This window comes from Bombus fervidus, chromosome 17 (assembly GCF_041682495.2).
Source record: "Bombus fervidus isolate BK054 chromosome 17, iyBomFerv1, whole genome shotgun sequence".
Taxonomy (NCBI): Eukaryota; Metazoa; Arthropoda; class Insecta; order Hymenoptera; family Apidae; genus Bombus; species Bombus fervidus.
The window spans coordinates 6,915,882-6,938,465 of NC_091533.1; the positions used below are offsets into that span (position 1 = coordinate 6,915,882).

At 35.3% G+C, this 22,584-nt stretch overlaps 3 protein-coding genes across 17 annotated transcripts in view; 2 read left to right on the forward strand and 1 right to left on the reverse strand.

Moving 5' to 3' along the window:
* Positions 1-22,584, forward strand: part of LOC139996284 (uncharacterized) — a 105,405-nt gene that overhangs the window by 63,351 nt on the left and 19,470 nt on the right. The window lies entirely within an intron of this gene.
* LOC139996295 (E3 ubiquitin ligase Rnf121) lies at positions 1,141-10,644 on the forward strand. 5 transcript variants are annotated; one of them, XR_011802186.1, is made up of 10 exons: positions 1,141-1,262; positions 1,549-1,583; positions 1,677-1,818; positions 1,887-2,041; positions 2,113-2,341; positions 2,417-2,652; positions 2,752-2,868; positions 4,878-4,970; positions 8,569-8,915; positions 10,558-10,644. XR_011802186.1 is itself a non-coding variant. In XM_072020589.1 (9 exons), the coding sequence occupies exons 1-8, from the start codon at positions 1,224-1,226 to the stop codon at positions 4,939-4,941; spliced, it is 1,017 nt and encodes a 338-aa protein (XP_071876690.1). In that variant the 5' UTR covers positions 1,141-1,223; the 3' UTR covers positions 4,942-4,970; positions 8,569-9,243. The 5 variants fall into 5 exon arrangements, 4 of the variants coding, with proteins under 4 accessions (XP_071876690.1, XP_071876691.1, XP_071876689.1 ...); XM_072020589.1 differs by lacking the exon at positions 10,558-10,644 and having other exon boundaries at positions 8,569-9,243; XM_072020590.1 differs by lacking the exons at positions 8,569-8,915; positions 10,558-10,644 and adding an exon at positions 7,243-7,455.
* The window catches only part of Ten-m (teneurin transmembrane protein Ten-m), a 659,822-nt gene continuing 643,595 nt past the window's right edge, over positions 6,358-22,584 (reverse strand). For 10 of the 11 annotated variants that reach the window (XM_072020543.1, XM_072020541.1, XM_072020548.1 and 7 more), the window contains 6 exons: positions 20,534-20,560; positions 19,002-19,218; positions 17,827-18,668; positions 15,205-17,513; positions 14,119-14,872; positions 6,358-13,408 (listed from right to left, as the gene is read on the reverse strand). In XM_072020543.1, the coding sequence (XP_071876644.1) occupies positions 11,920-13,408; positions 14,119-14,872; positions 15,205-17,513; positions 17,827-18,668; positions 19,002-19,218; positions 20,534-20,560 (5,638 nt within the window). In that variant the 3' untranslated portion in view covers positions 6,358-11,919. The remainder of the gene's footprint in view (positions 13,409-14,118; positions 14,873-15,204; positions 17,514-17,826; positions 18,669-19,001; positions 19,219-20,533; positions 20,561-22,584) is intronic. The other variant, XM_072020544.1, reaches the window with a different exon arrangement.

Below are 22,584 nucleotides of genomic sequence, written 5' to 3' on the forward strand. Positions count from 1 at the left end.
TGCAGTTTAAACTTAATATTTCTTATGACAGGTAATAAATTTCTGTAAAATGGTAAAATATATTGATTGCTGATATTATTGTATATTGTAAGAAAATTTTATGTGAATTTGTATTTTATACAGGAGTATACAATGATGAGCAAAAGTATTGGCACAAATCTGATTGTCCTATTTAATACTGTGTAAAACGTATAATTCTTTGTAAAATATAATTTCGAAGTTCGAAGTATAAGCATATTATAATTGTCGATGTTATTGTATGTTATAAGCGAATTTTGGGTTATGCAAAAATATACAATAATAAAAAGTATGTTAATATAAATTTGCGTTTCCTATAAAATACTATGTGAATCTTTAAAAGATAGGATTCTTTATAAAATATATCTTTCTGGTTGAAAATTTAAGTATATTGTAATTCGTTACCAACAAGTAGTTGTACCATAAGAGATGAATAATAAAAATACATAGGATTTCAGTTATTATAAAATTGTAGAGCGGATATAAAACCAAAAAACATAATTTAGAATAAGAATAATAATGCAAACACGTTCTTTATAGTAACTACTTAAAATAAAAGTGTTACATAAACGTTTTAAAAACTGAAATCAATGTCACAACAGTTTTTATTCTTTAAAAATATATTCTGCAAAAGAATTAAATAAAATATCATATTTTTTTTAAATTCACGTAAGATTTTACAAAGAAAGTTAATCGTCACAGCATATAATTAAGAATATATTTGGTGTAACATAGATATTATTGATATTTATTACTCTTTTATAGGAATTTTAACAAAGTAATTGCTGGAGGTTATTCACTCTTCTTAAATTGATATTTTTATAATCGTTGTCTTTGCTATCTTATCGCATTTATCAATTATGTTTTTCACAACTTGAATAATATGTTTCCAATAGCAGGTTCAATAATTGTATCGTCATCAATATGGTTGGAGAAAGGATTTCAGCGCGAAAAATCGAAAATATACTTAAAATAATACATATATTAATAATAATAATATTAATAATAATATATTATAAAAAACAAATTATTGTTTTCTTACCTATTTTTATTTATGTATATAAATCAAATGAAGTTCGTCGTTACTGATTATCAACATGTCAGTTAAGCATCATTGTGAATAGTACTTTACAATGTCTCCAAAGAGTCTTTGCTATTGCTGTATTATGTCAATTTATTAAAATCTATTTTATTAGTAGCGCAATATGAGATTAAGTATGCATTCACACATAATTCCAAATAAGGTACAGTATCATCCTAAATACAAATATATTGATATTATGTAGAATAATAAGAATGTACACGTAAGTCATGCTTACGCAAATATAACCTCCAAGGACAATATTTATGTTAAAAAAAGCATAAATTATTATGCATCAATGGACATCATGCTGTCTTTGCAATTATTTATATATTCACTTTCATTATTATTCGATTTTTATAATTTTTTTATTGAAAAACAATGAATTGTATTTAATGTGCTTTTTATATTTATACTATTTTCTAATTAAATATATGTATATTTTACAGAGTGAAGATGAGATGACAGTAGAAGAGAAATGGATGTAAATACGAATACTCATTATTATATAGTCTAACTGATATTGTATATTCAAGGAACTATATTATGAATGTATAAATTTAACTTGACGTTTCAGGGTGCAACATGTAAAAATGCACGAACAACATAAAGGGCATGAAGGAATGCATTTAGAAATGCTGCTTATTTTATTTGGAACTTTGTTAATAGCACAGATTATATTAGTTGAATGGAAGAAAATACATTATAAGTCATATCAGGTAAATGAAAGTTTATATGCCCTAAAATCACATAAATTTTAGTTTGATACGTTTATATATTTTTTCAGTTTGTTACTTTAATCGCTATGTGGCTAATTCCATTTGGATTAAGTTTAAAACATCATTGGTGGAGATTTATATTTCTCTGGTTAGTAACATCTTGTATAACAGGATTAGTGGTAAGGAAGGCTGTTCAAAAACCTATAGCAGGTACAACACCAAGGTATGTATGTTTTTTTAATTATAATTTATGTATTACTGTGAACTTAGTAATTCATTCAATTTTTTTTATAGATTGGTGTATAAATGGTTTCTTTTTATTTATAAATTAAGTTATATGTTGGGCATAATAAGTTATGTTATAATGTTAGCCACATTTTTTGGTTTATATCTTGTGTTTGAGGTAAAGCCACAAATATGGATGGATTGTAGTTTCCTTTTGTTATTTTATGGTCTTTATTTTGGAGTATTAGGAAGAGATGTTGCAGAAATATGTGCAGATAAAATGGCTTCACATATCGGGGTATGTTCACAGTAATCTGATACAGATGTGGACTGTGTGTCAAATAAAAAGTGGAATATATTAAATAATTTGCAGTATTATGTACCAGGCCATATGCCAACAAGAACTTTAGATCCTGGTGTGTGTGCAGTATGTGGAAATAGACTTTTAGTGTCAGAAAATGAACCTGGTGTTATTGAAAACACGTACAAACTTAGTTGTGAACACGTATTTCACGAATTTTGTATCAGAGGATGGTGCATTGTAGGAAAAAAACAAACATGTCCATATTGTAAAGAAAAAGTCGATCTCAAGAAAATGTTTCACAATCCGTATCCTTTTGATGTAATTAATAATTTATAATTTATTTTCGTGAATACATATATATATATATATATACATATATGTATGTGCCTTAATAACGTGCAAAGATGGGAACGACCTCATGTTTTGTATGGTCAACTACTAGACTGGATCAGGTGGTTAGTTGCTTGGCAACCATTAATTTTGTTTCTCGTTCAAGGTATCAATTGGGGCCTAGGCCTCGAGTAAGTAGTATTGTAATAGGATAATTAAATTGCACTTTGAAAACCATTAAGTTTCTGTAAAACTAATGATTTATTCTTGTAAACAAGTATTTGTTTGTATTTTTCTACAAATAATTGCTATTATATTCGTTATTTGTAACAACGAATTCTATTAGAAAGATATAATTCCAGTCCAACTTGTGATTAAAATTTTAATCCAATTTCGATATCAATATTGCATTCAGGTTGCAGCGTTATAAATAACTTATTTTATATGATTAGGATGTTTGCCACTGTAGATGATATAACATTATAAAATGCTATCTCTTCTATACTGACAAATTTACACACCATTTATGTAGCACTAAATAATAATTCTTCCATAGAACATCGTTTTTTGCAATGTATATGAACATTTTCAAATTCTCATTTAACAAATGTGTGGCAATTACTAAATAATGTATTTTAATTTAAATATGCAGTGTGAAATGCATATGAACCATGGTTATCCGAATTAACTTTAATATAGCGGAAACGTAACAAATAATCTAATATTTTCTATAATAAGAAAGAGATGTTGACAATACAGATCCTACTCTCATTTTGTACTTTACAATTGAAATATACAGTATGAGAAATTAGATATAGCGTGTGGATCCTTTACCTTGGAAGAAGTTCAATTCGGATAATCTTGAAATATTTGATTGTATAATACGTGTAGAAATATTCTGAATTGATGTGAGAATGATAGGAATTTACCTTATCATTTCTTTTATCATTCCACTTCCTCATTCAAGTTAGTCAATTCAAGTTTTCATTTTACACAATCAAATTGTGTTTCATGCGGTATACACACCTAATTCAAATAATTCTCTCTAAAGATATGCTCTAATTATATTCTGCATATTAATGAAATTTTTTGACAGTAACAACGTTATTTTGTACACTTTAAGCTTATAAAATTGTTACATATACTAGAAAATATTAAGATATTTCATAAGAAAATTGCTTTGGTAATTATATTCGAGTAAGCTTCGTTATGCCAAAGAAGGGAAATTTTACTTAATATATTCTGGATTCAGAGAAGTAGGTTATTAGAAAATATCCGATATAATATTTCTCAAAGCAAAAAGAAAATCGTGGCTAGCAATAGAATTAAATTATTTATGATATTTCTATAAGTATTATTTCGCATATATGCATTTTTTATCCTGTAAATTATTATTTCCACTGATAAAGTGATTTGGTTGTCGAATGTTTCATGCATAAAAGAAAAGAAAAGGTAGTGAAATAGAGTAAATGGAATAAATCATTTTTTAATTTTAATAGATTCATAATTACGACTTGTGCATATTATATACTTATAAATCGAAATTTTTATAAATCTTTGGAACAAAAATTTTTTATGGTTGTCGAACTTGTTACCATGATAAATCAGGTTGCTCAACTACAACAGAAATTGTAATTTTACGAGAAGTTGGCGCGTATCATTGTCATAGAATGATACAAAATTTTATATAAACTGTACAAAATATTGTATCATTGTAAAGTAAACATTGTACACATTGTACGTATATTGTACAAAATGAAACTTAACAATTCGATTCGATGGCGATTCGATTTTCATACCGTTTAAAACGTACACATTTCTTTTTTTCGTGATTTCTTCTTATAAAACAAATAAGGCAATTGCGCGATTATTGTAAATATTTTGGAGAAAATTATACAAATTGTAAGATTCGAAACATAAAGAAACGTTGTTCCGTAATAAATGATGTACAAAAAGCATACGAAATTCATGTAAAATTTATTTCTCATCAATAAAGATTATAAAACAGTCGATCTCGGTAGGAACTGTTAACAATTAGAATTTAATTTTTCAACCATTAAAGCGTTAGATCTTTTACCATTCCATCTGCAATCTCTCCTCGATTTATAATTACTTTCATGCGATTAATCGAACAGAACATTTATCTGGCTAAAAAGATTTTCTTAATTCTTCTCCCGTTTTTGTTTTCGAATTTTTCCAGAATGCCGGAAGGTACAGACAACGGAAATGTGAATACGACGAAACTAGGAATCGATATACGTTAAAATACTGTAATTCTTCATCGAGATCCATCGTACGTATTCTAATCTTCTCGCAAGAAATCGAGTAAATGAAACAAATTTTTGTATTTTTCTTATATATTATTATAATTTGGCTTCATTGTTGCAAAGGTTACACGAGATGTAAAAGTGGAGGATAAAAGTCTCAGTGGATACGCATTTAGAATTGAATTTACGGGTTTGTACGAAAGAGAGAGAAATAAATAATGAGAACTCTGTTAATGATGTTACTAAAAGTCTTTAATCAATCTCTCATCGTTACTCGTTTAGCAAAAAACAACTTTTTATCACATCACGCATTCGTAGGTACTATTTTCGGACTTGTAGCGAGAGCACCGGATGATACATTTGAAGATCACAGGAGAAAAACCTGATAAAATACAATTTTCTTGACTTTCTTATTTTGATGTCGTTTTATGACTAAAAGGTAATATTTTCATATTACATTTTTGATCCTGTTAGGGTCAAAGACGATGGTTTTTAAAATGCAGCTAATATTTTCTCAAATTTTACTAAAAAAATTATCACCAAGAAATATTTTAACATTATGACAACAGAGGATATCTTGAAAATTACATAGAGGATGTAAAAATGAAATAGAAAGATAATTCTGTTAACATTGGATTGATCGACAACGTATATATTAAAGTTAAAAACTGCTTTCCTATGAAAAATAGAAAATATAACTTATCATGTCTTTCCCCTGTACTCTTCATTTATAATGTATGATGTATATAGAAATATTTATTTATACACTTAAATCTAAAAACCTCTCGCTATTGTCATGGGGAAGAAATTGTACGATAGGTGAGAGACAAGAGGTGCGAAGAGAACATTTACATATGTATGTACGTATAAAAACGGAGCCGAATTTTTCTAGAAAATAAAATGGACGACAGAGGTGTGAGAAAGAACTTTTTGATTGGATTCAGACGCCACGAATACGATGGGAACGTTCGGGATGGGTTAAAGGGCAGACAATCACAAACACGGGGAAATTTTATAGATATATTTATTGAGTACTTAGCGTGTAAGAGTATAGAATATATGTTACCTTATCAATTAAATATCATTACATGGTAATCATTATATAATGATGTAGTCTTTAAAATAAACCTCGCGCGGACAGACTGCGCGTGTGTTGTGTGTGTTTTCTTTTTTTTTTTTTCTTTCTTTCTTTCATTCATCTTCTTCATTTGTGTTGTCGAAGAATATTTACATAATGATCGCAATAATTAATATATGTACAATCGTAGACGAAAGGACAAAACGAAAAAGTTACAGAGAGAAAAACGGACGAACTGCAAAATAGCGTCCCATGGAACCTTCCTCCTAATTATTTCTCAATCCATGTTCCGCGCTCGCCGATTACGAATCATGAGGAAGGGATCATTGTTCGAATTTTTCTTTTTGGTTCTCACATCGCTTTTAGATCAACCGTACTCTATACGAAAGTATAAAGGGCGCAATTATCGAGGTGACTGGTTTACTTTTTTTGTCTTTTTCTTTCTTTTGTCGCGTGGATGATGGCGTGGCTCATTCTGTATGAAACTATCGTTATATCGATACTTTGCGGATACTCGTAAATAAAATGAATCGTCGACATCGATGTCGCGTATGTCCGATTCGCTCGATCCTTCTGTTTTCATGAGCAATAGAAAAAAGCGTCGCCACTTCGATTACCATATACTACATATGTCGTACGTACGGAACACACACACAGTAATCGACAATGTCAACGAAATCAAAACGAAGATCAACAAAAGTAAAGATGAAAATAAAAAACAAAATGTTATCGATCGACGACGACGTGCAGTTCTGTATGTGCATATGTACAAAAAGACACAGCGACACGTAAAAATCGATCGTGTTTTTTACGTGTCGCTTGGAAAAACAGGAAAAACACAACGAGACACCGATCACGAACAAATGTGTTTCCTCTTACACAGCGAGGTTCTTCGAGAATTCGTTCGTCTTCGAACGTAAAGAAAGAAAAGTAAAAAACGCGCGCGACTTTCTTCTTCGGCTATAGTTTAACACAACTCATATGTTATATATTAATTTACTATAATAGCTCTGGCTCGCTCTTTGCTCATTCATTCTTTGTTCGTGTGAACGTTTTCCTCACTTTTTTACCTGACACACATTCTTGCACGCTCGTTTACTCTGTCTCTCTCCCTCTCCCTCTCTTTCTCTCTCTCTCTTTCGCTCGTCACACGCATTAGATATCCTTTTTTCTTCTTTTAAAGATATACACGATAGTTAAGAAGTATTGCTTTCTTTTAGTCGCGTGCCGATCGCGGTTCGCCTTCCAAACACAGCGGACGGTCTCCCGTCGACGGCGAAGATTCGTGTCGAGCATAACAATAATTAATTCCGCAACTTACCACGGCATCGAGCCTCCGCAAGAATCCTGCGAGCTCTATTGTTCCATACACATGTATAGATTACGAATGATAGATGCGATTGATTTAATTAAATTGCAAAGCTGATTTTAAACTTCGAGTATCTTTCATTTCGGACGTGTTCCGAAGGGTGTCCAATAAAACGTGGAAAATATTTGTAGAGTTGATTTAGTATCTAGAAGTAGCGAAAAACGTTCGCATAAATCTTTGTTTATAATATATAGCGAATTTCGTATGTATGTTAATCCGCTTCGTATGGAACACCTATTGGAAATATCGAGATATTCCAATGTGAAATTGAGTTTTAACAAATTTGGAAAGTATCAGGAAATATTGCAAAAGTAATTATATCTCGTAGTAATGGCAAGGTACCTCTGCTTGTAGATATTGAATTAATTCCTAAAATATTTCCCATATATTAGTGGACAAGCTATACAGTTGTTGATATCGGTATCTTTTTATGTCATGCTATGTATTTGCATTTCAAAAGCAGAATTCTCACGGTGCTGTATCGCTCGAAGGTGACCATGCGCTAAGCGTAAAGTTAACTCGAGTACACAGGACCTTCATATTTCCGTTGTTTTTTTTCTTTTCTTCGTTTTTTCTCCCTAAGTATCGTTTCGCGTATAGACGAGTACACATAGAAAAGTGTTTCTTTTTTCCCTGGCGTGGTATCTATCGGCTCTTTTGTCATCTTAGAGCTCACACATACCACGTGTGTCTTGCATGCTGAGTATCTAGAACACTATTACATTGCGGATGGCAGGTAACGGCGAGTTAACGGACAAATCAGACAAGCATCGCCCTTTTAAATGTTCTATAATATTCTCGAGAGAGTCGAAAACGACAAAGAAATAAAAAATCAGGCAGAAATTTTACTAAAATGGAACCGATTTATTAGGTTGGTGCACGTCGAAAGCTTTAATCGCGCGTTTCATTAAAATAATTTCCATATCATTCGATATACTTTTTCAATGTTTATATCGTCTGATCATTCCAGAATCGTAAGAATGATCAGTTTTGGAATTCGAACAGTCACAACGGAGTAAAGTAATTTACGAATTAAAAGAAATGTCTTCGACATACCCTAAATGCAGAATTTCCAGAGATCTGACACTTCCTCTAAATTTAAGTTTCGTGTTTTTATTCTAAAATTTCTTAATATCGAACGCACGTGATTTATAATAAATTTCTTCTTTTTTAACAGTCGGCGAATGCTGGGTCGAAGATGCATGGCTGCCCATTGTAATTGAACCGAAAAATATTTGCACGCGACGTTAACGTGGCGTCACCCGTCTTCGGAGGCAACCCCACCGTGACGCCAACATGTGGTCATCAGTACTCGACGTATTAACGTGGTTGACAATTAACGATAGGACATAATTGAATGGATGATATTGCAGCGGTAAATTCAAATTTCAGAAGAACAATTTAACAAAAAAAATAAATTCATTTCAGAAGAACAATATTTCGTATGCACCAACCTAATTATAAATATGTGGCAAGAGTCGAGCCCGAGGCTGATTATGGCCCAACGCTAAAAAACTTCGAAAGGTAGGAACGAATGTAAAATCCGTATTAAGGTACGATATAAAGTTCGTGTATGGGGGAATATCGAAAAATGGTGGATCACAGACTGATATGCCTCGTGTCACCCCGGGCCTCGTCTCATCTGCTATAAAAAGAAAAATCGCGATAACGATCCATCCAGTTGCGCTAAAATGGAGGCAATTCGATGAACGAATCGGAAATGGAACTGTCGAGAAATGAAACGGAACGGACGAAAGTGAGCCATCGTTGGAAACGTTCGAATTTTGGACGCAACGATTGATCGTTAACTCAGAAAAAAAGAAAGAAGAAAAAGAATTAAAGAAAAAATAAGGACACGCTCGTCGTTTGACCATCACTTTCCGTTACTTCGTAGAAAAATGCACCGTTCTTACAACGTGGACGCGAATCTACTATACTTGCGTGGGTTTTGCGACACACTGGCTATACACAACGGATATGTACAGCGGCTTTTTATCAATATTTTTTTTTTTCATTTATTGTTTAAAGGTTCACTAGCACACAAGTCTTAACACCGTTTACTAAAATCCCTCGTTTAACTCGTCTAGTGTACGTTTACTTTGTTAATTATGATTATGTATGTGTTTTTTTTTTTATTTTGCTTTAAGTCCACGGTACAACTACCTGGAACACAACGTGGTTGAGCGACGTGGCTCGCACGTTGGCTCGCTATTCCTCTATTTTTTTACGTTTACTTTTATATGTACGTATTATATCGCGTTATCGTTTTATTTCTCTCGTTCCTTTGACGTTCTTTACTTTCTATGTCAGTTTCTTTCTTTCCTCAGCATCTTTCTCTTGCTCTCCCCCCTTTTAGATTTCACCTCGTTCCAGAAACCACAGTGCTCCGCTTCTACTACTCGTTTTCTTTTTTTACTTTTTTTCTTTTCTTTAATTTACCCAATACCGATAAACACCGATGAATTCAGTTTATACCCTTATTAAATAGAGAGGAGGTGTTGCATTATTTTTTTTTTTTTTTTTTCAAAGAGATTCTTCGATATATCTCGATGGGGCGCAAGGGTTGATTTCCACGGGACGATCCCACAGACACACGGTTACATAGGACATCTTTGACGACACAATTCAAAAAATAATTTTTCATTTTTAGTAGAAAGATAGGCGGGGTATTTCCGTACAATAGTATATTATATCGTATTAATATTATTTCCTTTTTTATTAGTTATTACTATTATTAGTATCAGTATTATCATACCGTTATTACTATCATTATTACGTTATTATTATTATACCGTTATCGTTATATTATTATCGTTATTATATTATTATTTTATTACTATTATTATTATTCCACCTGGACATTATTACCTTGACGTATCTCGTCACGTCATCTTTGCTCGTCTATTGCTCGTCTCGTTACATCACGTCACGCGAAGTACCGACACGAGGCATAAAATACAACGTAACGAATTCCACGCCGGATTAGTATAGCTTTTAGTACGACACGCAAACTTTTCTTTATACCTATCATATCTATTTACACGTTTTTTCGTTATTTTTCCCACCCTCTCGTTTTCCATATACATATAACGTAATCGGCCGTTTCAATTTTCGAACAGATTAAACGCAGCATCTTTTATCTCTTTTTCTCTTTCGATTTTTCCAGGTGGATATTCTTTCTCAACAGGCAAAACGAGAGTACATACGCGTAGACCTGAGTCTATGTTAATCCAATCTCGATTCATTTTCTTTTTTCTCGTCTCGAAAAACGCATTTCTCGATCGATTCACGTATCATCTCCTACATATAATGGGTGTAGGTGTCTCGCGTGTTGTTCGTATATATTGTATGTATATATTTTGTATGTGTGTCGCGTGTTTGGTACACACACGAACGCTTATTACACGTGTACGTGTGTGTACATGTATACATATATAAAAGCATTATCGACAGTTTCCACTTAAGTTTACCGGTTTCTTTATGTATATATATATATATATTATATATATATTATCTACACATTACGATTAATCGAGTAGCTATATGTACAATCGCACGCCTCGCACTAGCACATCATTTGCGTCATGTTAAAAATATCTGCTGTATATTTATTGTGTCGACGTATCTATTTTCTTTCCATTTTTTTTCATTTTTTTTTCTTTTGCATTTCCCTTTCGTTCCTTCGCATGTTGATCTATAGGTCGCCAAAAAAAAGTATCGTCGTCTTGCATAAATATAATTCCTTCTACGAGAACGAAAACGCCCCCGACGTGCACGTCTCATTAGACCCTGTTGCATCGATACACCAAGCTCCAGATCGATCGATCACTCTGAACGAGCATGAAAGTACTTCTCTCCTATCTCTTTCACGCACTCGTTCTCTATTTTCTTCGTCTTCGTCTTCTCTTGAATTTCATTTCACGGACGGCACCTTAAGTTCATGCACATAACTTCAAAGTCTTATAACACGTAATTATACTTATACTCGCGAGAGTAAGTATCATGCTGTTTGATTACAAACTAATCACCACGTAACAAGCTTCCCTTCTTTCCTTTTCTTTCAGTGACTAGCTGAATCTTAACACCACATATTACGATATTTCCACCTCTGGCGTGTACGTATGTTAATAAACTTACTCGAACGGACATCTTCGATCGCGCTGTCGACAAAAGAAACGATTACGAACACGATTGAATCACAAGCGACGCTATTATGGCACACCGAGCGGGGTTTGCTACACACGAAATAAAGACAGCAGCGCCACTGATCGAGAGGACACGTTTCTTCGCTTCCTTGTCCGCTATTTTGATGCACGAGTGCGGTGAGAAGAGAACAGAGAGAACGATCGGGGAGGATTAGAGGATAGACGGCACGTATACGACGAGCCTTGTAATAATCGGCTCGATGGAACGAACGTTAGTCTTGTCTCTCTTCAGTATTCTTTCGTTTTTTGTCCGGCGGCGCGATTCACGTGGGCGCGTGAATCAAGTCCCAAATAGCGTTACGATCCCGCGTCACATCCTCGAATCACGAGTCATGCCTGTGAATTCTGTTGCGCCTGTTTCCACTCTTTCTTCGTTTTCTTTTGGTATCTCTCGTGAACGCTACATTACCAGGATCGTCAGCTAATTGTGGATATCTATGCACACTATGAATGTCCACACCTTCGTAGCCACTAACCGTGCCTCGACTAATTAGTTCATCTTTCTCTTCTTTAGACCAGTCGCCTCTTCCTTGGAAACCAGCCATAACCAATTGCTTTTCTATCTCCCAAGCTCTTTCTACTGCTCGTTTATGAGCGTGTTTTAATATTCTGTGTCTCTCTTGTTCAGGATCAGCTCCATACTTGATCACCACAGCAGCATCTGGATTGTGTAATCTTAGCTCTTTCCAGGTACCTGCACCATGTTCGGTAGTTTCATGGGTTGAGACGTTGAACATGCCACCTAGACGACGAAGTTCCTCCATATCATCGCGAATTTTCAGTGCATTGTCTTTCACAAAGTAGAACACGTCTTGATCGTGGACACTGAAGTGTAGAGGTAAGAAGTATGAGTTGTTGAACACGGATGTCACTACGTCCTGGACTACGCTGTTCACACCGTCTACTACGCTGACAAGTGATCTTCCACCGACACGGGAAACTAGGATACCTTCTCCAAAGACGGCGCGACGATGAGCCACTCTGGGAAGAAGATTCCTCGTCTTTGGTTCCAGCTTGAGCAACGGCTTAGGGACGAAACCTAGATCTGAGAACTTTTCGTGTACGCGATTCACAATGCACTGTAAACCGGACATGACACCAAAGTCTGGAGTCAATTGAGGTGATGTGATGGTTGCGCTAGGTTGGTACACCATTTGTTTCATGTACTCGGAACCAAGCATTGCAGAGATATCATAGCCATATAGTTTCAGCCAACTAGCCAGATCAGTCATGTATTCCACATTCTGTTTGAAATTAATTGGATCGTTATTACGGAAACGATAGATGAAAATATCGGTTGGAGTGGTGAGTTCGTTGGCCATTTGCTCCCACGCTGGTGTCATCCACTGGCCAACAGTCGGATCGTACAAGCGCTTGTTCAGGTAAACTAATTTAGTGTTTGGATCCAGGAGACCACCGTGGAAGTCTATGGGCAAGTAGAAGTCTGGATTGGTGTCCTTGATGATTTTTCCAAATGGTGTACGTCTCATCTCCTTTATCAGGTTTCCATTGGTATCAAAGAGCGCCAGAGGAGAGCCATTTTGATCTGTTGCAACGTAGAATCTTTGCTCTGATGTCTCCACTGTCATGAGGAAGTTGCGGGAGTCGTAGAGGAATCGGAAGGTTTTCGAGGACTTCGGGAAGTGGATGTGCGTGATCAAATCCGGCGTCTTTGGATTCGCATAGAAGAACTGCGTGATGTTCTCGCGGTCGTCGTTCCAGGCGACCAGTCGGCCACGGTCGTCGTAGAAGTACCAGATCTGGAACTTCTTATGCTCGGAAGCGTGGATCAGTTGACCGCGTGAATTGTATCTGTGTAAAACAAAGTTAAAGTCAGGTAAGAGTTAGCTAAATTATTTAAAAAATAACACAGTAATAACACTGATCACGTCAGTATGATAAAATGTATACTTCGTTCATATGGTCAATTCTATATATAATAGTCAAGTTTAGGAGTAGTTGTGGTTTTAATTAATAAAATAAAAATATTGACTCTAAATATAATAGGAATTACGTTATAAAAGAGAGCTATTTTCATTGACCCCGTTCTTTTTGACTTTGGAAGCCTTTATTGCACATGGTTGAATTTGTCTTGATATAAAAAAAACTAGCTTTCCGCTAAAATACACTACAAACGATTAATTGTACACGAATGACTCGCGTAAATATAGAATTTTCTAGCTTTATAATTTCTGCAGATTATTTTATGATCACTAAAGGTTAAGAATAATTTACTTCTAAATAAATAGAAATTCAAATTTCGATAATAGTGATCCTTCTGTGCTATATTTTTGCCCCTAAAGCGAATCTTTTATCTCGACATAAAATAAACAATAAAAAGAAATTATTATTTAAATATTTGTCTATAACATAGAAATCATCACTTTTGAAAATAACAATGGTTAATAACCCGCACAAAAATATTTTTAAGTAATGAAATGTTTCAACCCAGCTTTATCTCAAATTTCTTCTTGAATATATAACATGTTAAAAAACGATATATAATATAATTTTATACGAACCTGTACTTATGCTCTCCTCGAATAACAACGAATCCTCGTCCATCGTAAGAGTTAAACTCAACGTCACCGTATTGAACAACCCGATCTCCACTATCATAACCTAATGCGATCTTCTCATTATGTTCTGTAACTCCAATCACATTACCATTTTCATCATAAGCATATTGCCAATTATTCTCAGTATCAGCAACTTCTAAAACATGTCCGTCAGCATTATAAGTGATCTTCTCCATCTTTGTCCATTCTTTCTTCTCCATGGCATCTTTTCCAATAGACAATTTCCTCATCTTTATACGATTTCGGTTATCATATTCGAGTTCCATTCTAAATACATCCAATGATCTAATGTTCATCAAAACTGTTTTAACTCGACCATGCTCGTCATAATCGGTGACGGTGAAGAATTGTTTGCTACTATCTTGCATTACAGATCTGTTAAAGAGATTTCTATATATTCTGAGATCTCCTACGCCTTCCAATATTCCCAGGTTTTGGTTGTATTTCAGACGTAATTGTGGAAGTTGTTTGCCGTTGATGTCAACTTCGATGCCGGATATCCTGGCGTTGCCATCGTATTGGTAACGATAGCGTGCGTTGTCCAAGCCACTTTTGCTACCGAATTTGATCTTTTCATCTTTAACGATTCCTGCGTGATATTTGTACTCTATACGCATCTCGAAATTGGGTTCGTTAATGTCGATACTATGGACCAGGCTCGTGGTTTCTTGATACGTGTAGTGGATTGAAGACAATCCTGTATGAGGATATTTGAGATTTAATAAATTTAGGGAACATTAACGAAGATAGATGATGAGTTTTGTGGGTGATTATACTGTAGTAAGTTCTTACAGATTAAAAGTATTAGTGATATAGTATATATGATGATTCTACTAAATGTTAAATCTATTAAAAGTGCGTGTTGTTATATTCTAACTGAAACCATTGAAAGAAATTTTCTTCTTTTACATTAAATAGTTAACTAACATCGATGAATTGCAATAAACAATATTTATAATCGTTATTTTTTTGTGTATTGGTATTTAAGACTATAAGTAATTACTTATAATCATAATGGGTATCACTTACCAGCAAGAGTAGTTTCCAGCTTCCCAGTATGATCATAAACGTAAGCGACCTTGCCACTCTGATGCGGGTACACTTTAGCCAGGATCTGTCCATCATCATTATACAAAATCTCGTACGGATGTCTGTTCATTGGCGAGTAGTACTGATATTTATAGAACCCAAGAGAAGTCTGCAGTGAGAACGCATGAATATGTCCTCTAGGAGTAGTTAACGACTGCAGTGCTCCAGCTTCGTCATATTGCAACAAATAATCACTTCCTCTTGGTGTAGTTACTTTCAGTGGAAGACTACTGAACATGTCCTTAAATGCATACACCATGGATGTTCCATCACTATATTTAATTTCGTACAATCTTCCAGCTCTATCAAAGCCATAGGTTTCACTGATATCTCCCCAAGTCCAGCTTGTCAATCTACTAAATCGATCATATTCAAGCTCTACACCGGAGAAAATTCCATTTCTGGGACCCCATTTAACTGGTCTTGCCGTTCTGTCATAGGTGACATTTAGAAGCTCCGCGTCATCATCCATGAACACTGCCACGCTGTTAGTTTCTCTATCATATTCAAGAGACAATAAAATGTCCCCGTTGATGCGAAGCTTTCTGCCAACTTGTGCCACAGTCTTCGATTCGCTTCTATATTTATTCCCTTGAAACTTTCTGAGAAAGTATCGCCATTCGAATCTGTTTGCTAAATCCCCAGCGATCTCTGTTCTCTGCTTAGCAGGAACTGGGTAGCTTTCACCTAACAGTGGTTCTATTTCCGCCAATACTGAGTACGGTAAGGTATCTGTACTGACAGTGTGAGCCCATGGTGTGACCTGACCCACTGAACCATCAGAAAGAACTGTTGTTCTCTGCTCAGCCTCTCCAACCTTCGTAACCACAGACGATCCTTTGATGAGCATTGAGATTGGCTTCCTATTATTCTGTCCAACCTTCACAACCGCTCCTTTCAAACTTAGATCAAAAGTCAGACTGATCACTTTGCCTGTTGGAGTGACTGCAGAGGTAAGTCTGCCAAATTCATCATAATTGTACACATAACTCCTTCCTGTGCTGTCTAATTTGGTTTTCAATAAACCAGTGGGTCCATGGTAATCGAAGGTTACATTATAATTGTCTGGAGTGCTCAATTCGTGCAACATCTTCATTCTAGACATCCTCAGCCTGCACTTCTGTCCCTTAGTGTTCTCAATGGAGTTCACCTGGCTACTGTAGTCTCTTAACAAGAATACTTTATTCCCAGCTGCATCTGTGACAGTGCTAAGCTTTCCATTGCTAGTATTTACATTGTAAGTAAACTGATAAACAATCTCTCCAGTGAGTATGTTCTTGGTAGCAACATGTTGGCCAAATCTATTGAATACATAGATTTCTTGAGTGTCTGGAGAATAAATCTCATACTCTCTAGCGCCACTAGCATCAGGAATACTGGCCATCACGGATCGGATTCTATAATTCGCTTGATCACCAATATGAACCACTCCATCAGGAGACACGGCAACTGCAGATATCGTATTAAACTTCGAAGTGGAAGCAAGATAATGATCAGCGTCGAAACAATCACAACCACGTTCCAAACAATTACACTTGGACTCCGCTCCAGCATATGGTGAAATTTTACCATCTGTACCAATCACTCTCACACGATTAATCCTTTGAGAATCACTTTCTGCTATATATAGATTTCCTGAAGGGCCAAATGCAATGCTCTGAGGCATCACCAAGGTTGCATGCGTAGCTAGTTCAGTGTCAAACGATGAAGATGGAGAAGCACAGTGAAGAGGACGTCCAGCAACGACCTTGACACGACCATCAGGAGCCAACTGAAGGACCATATGATCATCTATCATGTGTAACGAGTTGTCCAAAGGATTGATTGCTAATTCTGTAGGCCAACGAAGATGAACTTCTTCCACGTTTAAAGTACCCTCACAAGGAATTGGCTTCCAGTGTGACTTGTGCATGTGGTTTCCAATTACTGTGGTGATTATACCATCTCTGTCGACCATTCTGATGTTAGTTCCATCGGCGAAATAGAGCACGTTGTCTGCAGAGACTGCTACTCCTTTGGGATAGGCAAGTTTGGCGTCTCTGGCCAGAGCACCGTCGCCACAATGAGCTTCGTCGCCAGGAAGACAACGTTCTCCAGAGCCGACGACTGTTTCCCAGTTGTGATCGGGCTCAGAATAATCGTTGGTGTCGCGCACACGAATGATTTGGTGTGATTCTGGGTCAGAAATGTAGAGGGAGCCGTCTAGAGGGCTGAGGGCTATGTGGTAACGGTAGGATACCCTTGTTGCACTGTAAAAAAGAACACAAAAGCGATGAGATTGCGTAAAAAGTTCTGATTCTTTTAATCTTATAGATATTGTTGTACACAGACTGTTTTCAATTCGATTGTAAAACTATTTTAAGACACTTTTTTGTTTTATCAAAAGTAGTTTACATCTATTTCAATTAATAAGAGTGATAAGATACGAATAGAATAATGCGAAGTTAAATGATATTTCTTCGTATTTCTTGACAATTATCTAATTCTTTCCAATTTCAAGGCAAGACTCTTGTAACTTGAAATTTCACGAAAAGATACATCAAAATTCAGTGGAAAACTTACTTGAGCCGAACAACAGTTCTAACAGTGCCATCGACAAGAATCTTTCTGACAAGATTGAAGTCCCCGACAAAGATAGATCCATCAGAAGCAGTTGCAAGAGCAACGGGTGCAAGAAGCCTCTGGTTAGAAGCCTCTGCTTGTCTATCGCAATCATAGCAATCCAGAGACCTTTGATGTCCATCGCCCATAGTGGTCAAAATCACTCTGGGCTTCTGCTTCAAATAAATATTCGAGCCATCTCCTTTCTGAAGAATCCCCTCGTGGAAATTGTATCTATGATGGATATCCAAATTCCAGCCTCCAACTTCAGAAATGGACATGTCATGGCCACTCAGTTTCGTCGTTTGAACATCCCAAATAATATCTTTGCAATCATTATACTCGTATCCAACTTTCACCATAGCAGTGGTGACACCATAAACGCGTTGTCTATACACGTTCAGTCGATTCCAAGCATAAGTGAACTTTATCACTGGGTCTGCTTCAAAGGTTTTCTCAAACAGAATTCCTTCGATTGTGATTCTCAGATGAATTAGATTAAGGGTAGGAGGTATGACTTCTGGGGTCAACTGCAGCTGTATGGTGGACAGATAGCCGGCTGCTCTGGAGCTATGGTAAACGAGATTGAGACCCGTGCCAGGTATTTGCAGGCTTTCTTGTATAACTTGGGACTCGGCCAGAATAGCACTTTTATCAGGGCACGCTCCCTGGAAACCGTGCTTCCACGTTGCCAGGACCACTGGTTTCATCAGGTCGTAATCATGCGCTGCACAAGCGTATGGTATGTGGCTTGTTTGCTTCTCTTCTGCGGTGCTCATGACTATCTTGTCGATTATTACCACCTTTAGAACAGATAAGATTTTATATATTAAAAGTATGTTTTGTTTATCGATTATTGCGTAAACATGGGGCATATTGTGCTCAAGTTAGTTTAAACGTGACACTATATTTCATATGTTGTACTTTATACCATTTACTATACATATACTTTTGTTAATATTTACACGTTCTATATTAATATTTAAACATTTGAATTACATCAAAAATAAAAACTTTCATATTTTTAAATTTTGAAGTTCCTACAAATGCTTAAAAATCTGCAATCTACCTGCTTATCACAATCTTCTCGATAATCTTTATTCGACTTATACAATCACAATTTAATGTAGCATTACCTCGTTCCATGGTACAAAAACAATGTGGCTCTGCGGTTTGAATGGCGATCTTCCAAATTGTAAAGTGACCGCGCCACCGCCGTTCACCAGGAGATCGAACCAGCCGTCGTCTCTCGTCAAGGTGAAGCCTTCCAGAGGTGTGCTGGTACTGACTCGCACTCCCATCAGACCGGTGCCAAGATGCGTGACAACGCGGCCACGGACAACAGCCGATCGACTGTCAGGAAACAACAATGTTAACGATCCAATAGCTGTCTCCGCTCTATCGTGTCAAACTAAGGTGATTACTTTTTTCCACTGTGCTCCGTGGCACACTAACAACAAAGCAACTGTTATCTCTAATCTAATTTCAATCTACCACAGTATTACTTTTGGAAGTTCGTACTTTGTCTTGCAGTGTTTATTAATTTAGAATTTTTCTAACGAAAATGTACTGTCATTTGCAAGATGTTCATGTCTTTCGAGCGTGGAATTAATAAGTTGATATTTATGAAGGAAAAAATTATTATTACTAATCAAGAATTCATGAAATCTACAAAGATCGAAGTTCTTGGTTGTTTTAGGTGGCAGTACTTCTTCGTTTAAATATATTGGTACTTCGTGCGTGTACATTGTACATGTCTTGGAAATATAAAGTCGAAAATTCAGTCAACGCGACCTCAGTCTCGTCAACGCTGCTTTTCAGTGCTAAAGAGGTGAATAATTTAATTTGGTCGAAGAGTATTAATTAATTTCTTGTGAATATTGATCATTTGGATTTAACCTGTTGAATTTAACCTTGAGAATTTACAAACTTTTTATCGAGTGATCGGTGCTGCTCTTTTTCCTCTCGTATGTGAAAAATTCTTACGAAAGATCTCGAGATAAAATTTCCACATAAAACTTTCATTTTTTTCGCGTCAAACCTGAGCAAACCATTGAGACGAGACACATCGCTCCTTATGGATGCCTCGTTGGCACTGAAGAAGCATCGGTAGAAATGCTATGAATACATATATATATACATACACATATACACGAATAACACAAAGTTAGAAGCTCAACTTAAAAGGCACGAAAGACAACGTAGGAATAATAAGGTAACCAAACCATGCAACGAGAAAGAGATTCGAACATTGATGAGAAGGAGACGAATGGGGTTTGGTGGTTGTGAGCTTTCATATATCTCTTTATTTTTTTTTTTTTTTTTTTAATCAGTCGTACGCAGCGTAACAATGTTCGAGGAAGATTCTTTTTCAGTTTTGTCGACAATTTTCATGACCTTCGCAAATGTCAACAAGTCGTGAATAGACTCGTCCTCGAAACTGAATTGAACGCGCGCGTAACAACCTCGTTTTTCGGATGCAGGAATTGTTATATTATGTGTCACACATGATAATAATGCAAAACGTCGTCAAACAGCATCAGCAGCTATTCAACCGCTTATACTCTACAAAACGAACTCGCAACCGGTACTTTCATATCATTTTTCTTTTAATTTACTTTTTTTCTTTTGTATCTTTTTTGTTCCTTGGTCGTAGTAGCTTTCTTACCTTGTGTTGAAGTGATTCCAGAACATACTGACCGGGCAGCACGGATAAAACAGAGCCGAGTTAAAATGATGTGATTAAAGGCGAAACTAGACGGAGAGATAGAGAAGAAGAAGAAGAAGAAGAAATAGAAGATGGAGAAGAGAATAGAAAATAGATAGAAGGAAGGAAATATATGAGTAGAGAGATAATTTGGTTAATCCTACTGAGTTTTTTTAGATTATTTTTTAACCAAATCTATGTTTCTAAAGTTTAAATATACATCAAAAAAGTAAATTTTATTATTCGATAAATTTCTTTTAACAAAGCATTTTCGTTTCTTGAGAAGAAAGTAAAGATTGAAATATAAGAATTAGAAGGATAGTAGTATAAGAATAAGAGGAACGCAGCGGGGTTAATCTAGGATAATAGAAGAAAGAAGGTGACTTTCCGTTTCTATTTTATGTCAAACATCTTCAAACATTGAAAGTTTTTTTTTTTTTTTTGTTCAATCAAATAAAAATTCGTGGATCTTAGTAAGGGTAAGTTAGGGTAATAGGGGATGGAATAGAGATCTTGTATATAGAGAGACCACGTGAAAAGATTTCTCGAAATGTCCCGAAATGTTTCGAAATATCTTCGAAAGAAAGTTAGGCAGAAGTCTTTAGGAATCAGTTCCAGAAATGCGGCTGGGAAAACACGCTTCTAAATATAATGACTCGCAAAAGTATTCGAACGCTTGTAGATACCTTTTATGAATACGTTATGTGTGTTATACGAACCATAAAGAACATTCAGTAATTTCTTTGTCTTAATGTTATGTAATATTTTTAGGCGTTAAGTAACAATTACAATTTTATTATATATACTATATAAACATTATATGATAAATGTCCGTCAATTCTGTCTGCGTTAAACTATCAAAATGTTTTACATAACACACACAACACACACATAAAAAGATTTCCATGGTAAATATTCAAATACTTTCATGAACTACTATAGATTTTTAATTACTCTTTTAATAAATGATCATAGGCGTAAAGCTCGAGGCTCGTAGATGGTGTTACACATTTACGCAAGCTCCACTCGGACGGACACGTGAAATAGAAATGGAAAGAAAGAAAGAAAGAAAGAACAATGTATATGGAGAAGACCGTCGATCGTTCGTTGTATCATCGATCGATTTCATATTAAATGATTAAGAGAGCAGCGAATATAGTCGAAGAAGAAAGTATAGAATGAGAGTGTAGAGTGAAGAGAACTGGGGGTTTAGTGCAGGGCACACGCTCGCGCACACGTACGTACAAACATATGTATAAAACTTTTGGGATGTGATTTCACACGGGTCACAACAACGCAGAGAATATATCATATCTATGTATACGTCTTCGTGTTTTTGTATAACGAAAAAATATATATATAGATAGATAAAGATAGGTAGAAGAGGATGCACGTGTCTTGTCATAGATCGAGACAGCTAAAGGTTACTTTTTATAATTAACACATTCACTGCTTTATATCGAACGTGAGATGAGTTTCCTGTTGGAAATATTTTTATTTTAAATAATAATTAATATCTGTTTAAGACACTTTTGTTTTCTGAATATCTTATTAAAACATACAGAATAAACATATAAAACACGAATAATAATACGAAGATCATAGGGGGAAAAATATGATAAGTATATTTTTATTGATTTCCTGCTTTTAACTTCGCTTTATGATCGAATGGGAGAACTTTTATATGACATAATTGAAAATGAGAACAAGCTGTCAGATCCAGAGATGCAAGAAGCTAATGGGCAAGCAATATTTTAGTCTCTTCAATATCGTAATACAATGACGAGCATTATTTTGAAAATATGTAAGGGGATGAGAAAACACTTGTTTAACTCCACAACCAAATATATAGACAATTTTGGTAACATAAGATTTATTCACAACACGTACTGAATCGTAAAGCTTCTGTGTAAAAAGTAGGAAATGTGACTTATTACGTTCTTTCCCTGTAGTGTTCGTATTATTGTCAGATAATCGAAACGACGCAGCATGTGCGTCAGTAACAGTAGAGG

Coding starts and splice junctions, on each gene's coding strand:
- LOC139996295 (XM_072020589.1), top strand. CDS start 1,224: ATGAGATTAAGTATGCATTCACACATAATTCCAAATAAG. Junction 1,263..1,548: donor CACACATAATTCCAAATAAG/GTACAGTATCAT, acceptor TATATTTTACAG/AGTGAAGATGAGATGACAGT. Junction 1,819..1,886: donor TACATTATAAGTCATATCAG/GTAAATGAAAGT, acceptor ATATTTTTTCAG/TTTGTTACTTTAATCGCTAT.